General features: G+C 41.0%; 1 protein-coding gene across 1 annotated transcript; it reads right to left on the reverse strand.

Annotated features, from left to right (window-relative positions):
- Positions 1 to 4340: 4340 nt before the first annotated feature.
- LOC121875006 (protein atonal homolog 1-like) lies at positions 4341 to 5749 on the reverse strand. The gene is made up of 2 exons (XM_042379362.1): positions 4967 to 5749; positions 4341 to 4771 (listed from the first exon to the last, which is right to left on the reverse strand). The coding sequence occupies exon 1, from the start codon at positions 5654 to 5656 to the stop codon at positions 5012 to 5014; it is 645 nt and encodes a 214-aa protein (XP_042235296.1). The 5' UTR covers positions 5657 to 5749; the 3' UTR covers positions 4341 to 4771; positions 4967 to 5011.
- Between the last annotated feature and the right edge of the window lie 772 nt (positions 5750 to 6521).

A 6521-nucleotide genomic window follows, 5' to 3' on the forward strand; every position in this document is an offset into this window, starting at 1 on the left:
ATATAATTATTAACCTCATTGTGATCCAACCAACGCGCTTCGCAAACTCTACGTTGTCACACTCCTCACTCTGCCTTTTCTCTGCACTTTACACCATGTCGTCTTCATGCTTCACCCCAAGTGTCCTCTACTAAAATTAGATAGTAAAGTTAAATCTTTCCACCGAAATTTTGTCCAAATTAATTCTTTAACATTTACGAGTTCTCTTTACCTGTGTTAATATTTAAGGTGTACAGTAAACTAAAGACTGTACAAGTTTACAGTGTAAGACGGACAATAATTCATAAAGTATTCTCCTTACCTCGGCTTTTGTCTTAGTGTACGTCAATATATGAGGTTAATATTCCGTTCATAATTATAGAACTAATTTCTTATCACATCACGTCGCCCTTGTAGCTCAAGCATTAACTCCGGCTGAGTAGTGGTCGAACTCACCACCCACAATGGAGCCGACCCTTGGGCCCAGCTCCTGATAATCACTCCCTGCCACTGCCATAATTCTTACATAGCGAGAAGATATGATAACTATATGGTAGACCCACATGCTTTATCCTCTGAGTTATTAAGACCGAGGAACTTTGCCGTCTGCCTATTAGGAAGTCCGGTCTTGGCTCATTAGAGAAAAAATATCAGTTGAAAATTAGTTCTAAGGATTTTTCAACTAGTGTTAAGTAGTATCTCTTATAAGGTGATTTTCGTCGCTTCCTCACGGCACTCATTCATTTAGCCGTCAGAGTTTTTATTTAAACACTTTAACATCTTGGTCACGAGCGTGCAAAATCAATTGCAAGGCTGAAGCTGATGAGGGCCCCTGGGTAACCCGGACTGCTGCAGGGGGGCCGACCAGTGCAGTGGGGGATATAGCGAAGGTCCTTAATTGCTGCAGGGGGTGGCGGTCCTCCAGGTGTAGTTGTGGCGAGGGCCTCTATATACTAACACTGCTTCAGGTGGGAGTATAAGACAATAGTGAAGCTTAGACTCGTTCAGAGGAAGGATCAGGAGAGTCGGAGAGTCGTAACTGAAGTGAAGCCCTTCGTAACTGAGGTGAGACCCTTCATAACTGAGGCGAGGCCCTTCGTAGCTCACTGCTTCAGAAAGATGTCTAAAATAGTGGAAGTGAAGGATGGGGTCCCAGGGGGGTGTGGCTACTGAAATATGAGCAGTACATCTGTCCAGGTAGATGCTGTGAAGGGTTGTGGCCTGTGACTGTGGCTGCCGTCAATTAAAGAGGAGCGTAAAGGGACTTATTATCCCAAACTCTTGGTGGCAAAACTGGAAAAAAGTATGATGTGTGAGGCCGGTAATATGTGTTTACCGGCAGTGACGGAGTGGAGGAAAGGGAGGAGGGGGGGGATTACAGTACCTATGGGCGATTCGTGTATCAAACCGGGGAAAAAAGTTGGGAGTCTGTAGTTGCCGTGGCATGCAATGGTACAGTGAAGACCAAGGTTTAACTCAGTTTGTGTGATCAAAAAATTGAAATTACTACGTGTTGTGTTGTCAAGAAGCTGTAACAAAAAATGAAAATTGTTAAGGAAGCGTTGAGCGGTTTCTCTCCACGAAAATATTAAATAAAAGATACGAGCGCAATGGAGAAGAAATTGTAATAATAAGTTACATTGGGAAATCCCTGGGAAGTGTGCGGAGGGGAGGAGGAGGAACTACTAGTGGCTTTATAATCAGACAGAGGAGAGGAATGTTTATATAGACATCTAAGATAAACTTGACATACTGAATACACAGCCAGACAAGCACGGGGGAATTTTTTCATTATTTTTTTTTTCACCACTCGGTATTTTTTTACGAAATAACTGTGACAAACATTGATAGATATATAATTTGTCCTTATAACTGACTAGAAATATTTGTGGGGAAGGTGTAATATAATGGCTGTGAAAACAACAAAGAACGGGACAAAGACGCTGCTTGATCAGGAAGCGGCGACTTAAGACACTGAAAGCACCGAGCTCGCTCGCTCTCTTTCACAAAATAAAGACTGATTCTTACTTTTAATCAACTTACAGGTAAATTCTCTGTTGTTCAAAATCCACCTATAATTTCCTTGAGTATACATAAATGTTTAATTCATTCAGTATTATTAATAATTGTGCATTAGAGAGATTGATTACCGCAAATGATATGCAATATAAAATAACTAATAGCACTCACAGGTAATATTGGAAGGACTTTTTTTTCCCAACTGATAAACACTAATCACTTATATAGAATACAAATACTTTACGTTAGAAATTTCCAATACAAGTAAACAATACGAATGTTTGTCAGTTCAACCTTCAAAATCAAGGAAAATCTAAGATGGTGTACAATTAGTAGCTATAATGTACCTATCACCTTATAAAGTCACGGAAACTAATTATTTAATCCCTAATTCTTGATAAATATTTGTTCCTTAAAGCGAGTTTTGCAATAAGAAAATATGAAGTTTATTTCAGTCGTCTAAATCAGTGAGTGCTAGCGAGTAGTCTACATACATCAGAGTGCTAGCGAGTAGTCTACATATATCAGAGTGCACGCGAGTAGTCTACATACATCAGAGTGCTAGCGAGTAAGTCTACATATACATTAGAGTGCTAGCGAGTCAGGCACCCGATTAACTTAAGCAGTACTATACCAGTAGGTCAATAGGGACTTGACACCACCCCCTCCCCCCCAGTACTGTATCCAGGTCACCGTTACCGACGTTCACGCTTGGTGATCGTCTTACATACATGACAAAACCATTCACATTTTCAAGCACTATCATATACTTTCATTTCACTTATACTTTTCATTTCACTTATACTTTTCATTCCACTTATACTTTTCATTCCACTTATACTTTTCATTCCACTTATACTTTTCATTCCACTTATACTTTTCATTCCACTTATACTTTTTACTTTACGTTTACTTTTCATTATACGTTCATTTAATTTTCATTTCATTATTATTTACTTACACTTTTCAATTTACTTATACTTTTAATTTTCTTATACTTTTCATTTCACTTATACTTTTCATTCTACTTATACTTTTCATTCTATTTATACTTTTCTTTTCTTTTTCACTTAAAAAAATATATATTACTCGTAATAATTTTCCCCCTATAATTTATTTCGTTTCGTTGGTTTAGTCTGACATTATCTAATCATTGTATCGTCTGTTCTACTACCCTGGGTTAGGTTAGGTTGGTGAATTGGCGTTAACTAAGTAGAGCCTGTGAAATTAAGTCACCCTTGCTAAAACCATATTTTTTTTTCACATAGATCAGAATGCATCACCATAGATTATTTATCGATACCCTATGTTAGTTTTTAATTAACCCAAGTAATAATTTTTCGTACTATAAACAGGGTGTCGCAAAATAATTATCCACACTATTCTATATTGAAATATTTGAACCTGACAAGACATATATTTCCCACCATGAAAGAATATCTTAAGAATCTGTTATTATCTATACATTAAGCAGAACCTAAAGAAGAAAAATTCCCTCAGACGTAAAAAGCTTATTTAAGTTAGATCAGGAGAGTCGGTTTGATTATTTTGTTCATTATTATTACCGTCACGTCTCTTCAATCTACTTTAATATTAACCTTGAGCATTATCTTTAATTCTCGTTAATTAATCCCAGGCAAAAAAATACCCAGACTATAATATTTATATTCTATAATTTAGTTTTTAAAGAATTATTGAATATCTAGCGAGAATTATCCGGCCAGATATCACCATTAACCTTATTTGGCCGTTTGTTACCGGGAACGTAATATTTCGTTCTATAATACCATGAATTTAATACCAAGGTGAATATTGCCATGTAAAGTCAGGTGTGATAATACTATGAATTTAATATTAGGCCGAACATTAACATATCCAATATATTTTACCATTCAATATATAAGAAAATTTAGTCAATATAAAGGATACATTCGCCTAAGTTTTATATTATTTATGTGGAATATATAAACGCTGCCAGTTGGATATACAAGTGAATTAAGATGTGTTTTGACGTTAACAAGAATAAAAAAAATAGTAAATAACTTATTGGTGGATTTTTTTTATCTTGTCTATGATTCAATATATTCTTATTTGTTTACTATTAAAAATTTCTTCTATGTGATTTTTTAATTTTCAACTTTTATATGAATATCAATAAGTCATTTCATATTTTGATGACTCATGGCTAGATTTATTTTTTTATAAACATTATAACATTATATCATATTTCTAATTAATTACTTTGTTCGCTTTTACAAATGAAAAGTTTAACTTATTTGTGTTTTTTTTTAATACTACAATCATTTCATATTACCTATAAGGGTTGAATATAAAAGTCATTGTATATTTCAGGATTTATTTAACAAGCATTCTTTGTTCAGTGTATTCTGTATATTTACATACTGAAACATCATCTCTTAACATTATCTTTGGCTGCCGTAGACTCGAGTACTTAAGAGTTAACAATACTTTGTGATTCACACCAGAACGTAAACAGTAAAACATGGCGAGGTCCAAGTCCTTCCTGCTGACCTGCCACCTCCTCTAGCTGCTTCTGCTCCCTCCTGCGCACCAAGTACCTCTCACTCACCAAGGTAGAAGTCACTGGCGGCTCCACACCCATGATCTTACTCAGTTACTAGTATAACGAAGGAGTAGACATGGTTCCGGGGTCTTGTTAGCGGAGCGCGGAGGCTGACGGACACGGCAGCGGGACACCTGGCCGGGGACATCGTTCACTGTTACGGAGATTCTTTTTCAGGTGGACGGATCTCTGTAATGATCAAGTAGAGCTCCGTAAGTTATGACTCTTAACAAAATAGAGATTGATAAATATAAAGCATATGAGCAGAGCAAAGAGTTCACTGGATGTGTGAATATTGCGGAGCGGCTAATTTATTCATAAAGATAGGTATCTACTGCACTGTCGAAATCACTGAAACTAAACGACACTCGGTCTTGCACTCACCTGACTAGACACTGAGGATGCGGCTACACTGCCGGACACCAACACCTAGTGTAGGAGCTCTGCGAGGGCGGCAATATACGTCTGGGCCATCTGCAGGGTCTCGAATTTCGACAGTTTCTGGTCACCACTGAGAGCTGGGATCACTTCTCGTAAGCGGTCGAAGGCGTCGTTTAGTCCATTCATGCGGCGCCGCTCTCGAGCATTTGCCGCTAGTCGACGTTTTTTGAGCACATCACGACCCACTGTCTTGGGGGGTTTCCTTTTGCACTTTGTCTGGCGGCCGCGGTTTGCTGCCTGTACTGCCGATCCTGACGAGGTAGTGACGACGGCTGCGGCAGCGGCCAGTAGCGGGTGGGTGGTGCCAGGAGCGCCCCACGACCACGAGGCTGGCCCACTAGATGACATACTCCAAGAACGAGGCGAACCAACTTCAAGACTCTCACAACTGCTCATGGGAGAGCAGGAGGGACTTGGGCGCCCTTCGGAGTACGAGGAGGTGGTTATGTGTGAAGACCAGGAAGGTGACGAGGCAGTGGGTGGAGGTTGGCACTGTGGGCTGGGCGTGGCACTGGGATGGTCGTAATGCGACATGACACAATAGGGCGCTGCGGGGCTGAGCTGGCCGGGGCCAGAATAGGGTGGGTAGCCACCCTGGTGGGTCACGGGGTACAGCCACTCCGACACTGACATACTTGTCGACGCTATTGAACTAAACTCTGACCCACACCTCTGTTCTCCTGCTTTTAAGGGCTCGGCTCACTCAGAATGGTCACGTGATCACGACAGCCAATCCGGGTACGGGTAGGCAAGAGCGGGGCGGGGCTGACGGGTGCCCGAGGTCACTGTTGTGGCTGCTGTGCCCCAGCTACCGCCCAGACCCCCACCCTTCCCTCCTCCTCCTCCGCCCCTACTCGTTTACCCACTCCATCCACCCCCCTACCACTCGTCTACCCCTACTCGTTAACCCCTCCTTTTACCCATACTCGCTGATCCCTTTCCTTTACCCTCTACTCGTTAACCCCTCCCTCCTACCCTTATTCGCTGATCCCTTTCCTTTACCCCTACTCGTTAACCCCTTCCTCCTACCCTTACTCGTTCCCCTCCTACCCCCACCCCACACCTCGTCTACCCCTACTCTTTCATCCCCCTCCCACCCTTCCTCCTCTCATATACACCACTCATCTACCCCTTCTCACTCACCCCTCCCTCATATCCACCACTCCCTGGGTTCTTGGAACTTGCATGCTAGAACTTTGAACATGAATGGTGTGAAACCTGAACCTCAGAGCTTGGAATTTGGAGCTTTGGACCTTGAAATGTCGATCGTGAAGTGCCGAGTCCTTGAGCTTTATCTTTGAATCTCTGATCTTGGAACTTTGAACCCAGATGAACCTTTGAACTTAAATCTTTTTATCCCCGAACCTTGAGAGTTGAATCAAAAACCTCGAAACTTAGATCTGAACCGTGAATCTCGAACCCCAAACCTCAGAAAGTGAACCTTGAACCTCGGCACTTGGTTTAATCGCCTTGACAATTGAACCTTGAACCACGAACC

Source organism: Homarus americanus, unplaced genomic scaffold (genome assembly GCF_018991925.1).
Source record: "Homarus americanus isolate GMGI-L3 unplaced genomic scaffold, GMGI_Hamer_2.0 scaffold34427, whole genome shotgun sequence".
NCBI lineage: Eukaryota > Metazoa > Arthropoda > Malacostraca > Decapoda > Nephropidae > Homarus > Homarus americanus.

Excerpts from the sequence above, each read along its gene's own strand:
- LOC121875006 (XM_042379362.1), bottom strand. The coding sequence starts at position 5,656 with ATGTCAGTGTCGGAGTGGCTGTACCCCGTGACCCACCAGGGTGGCTAC.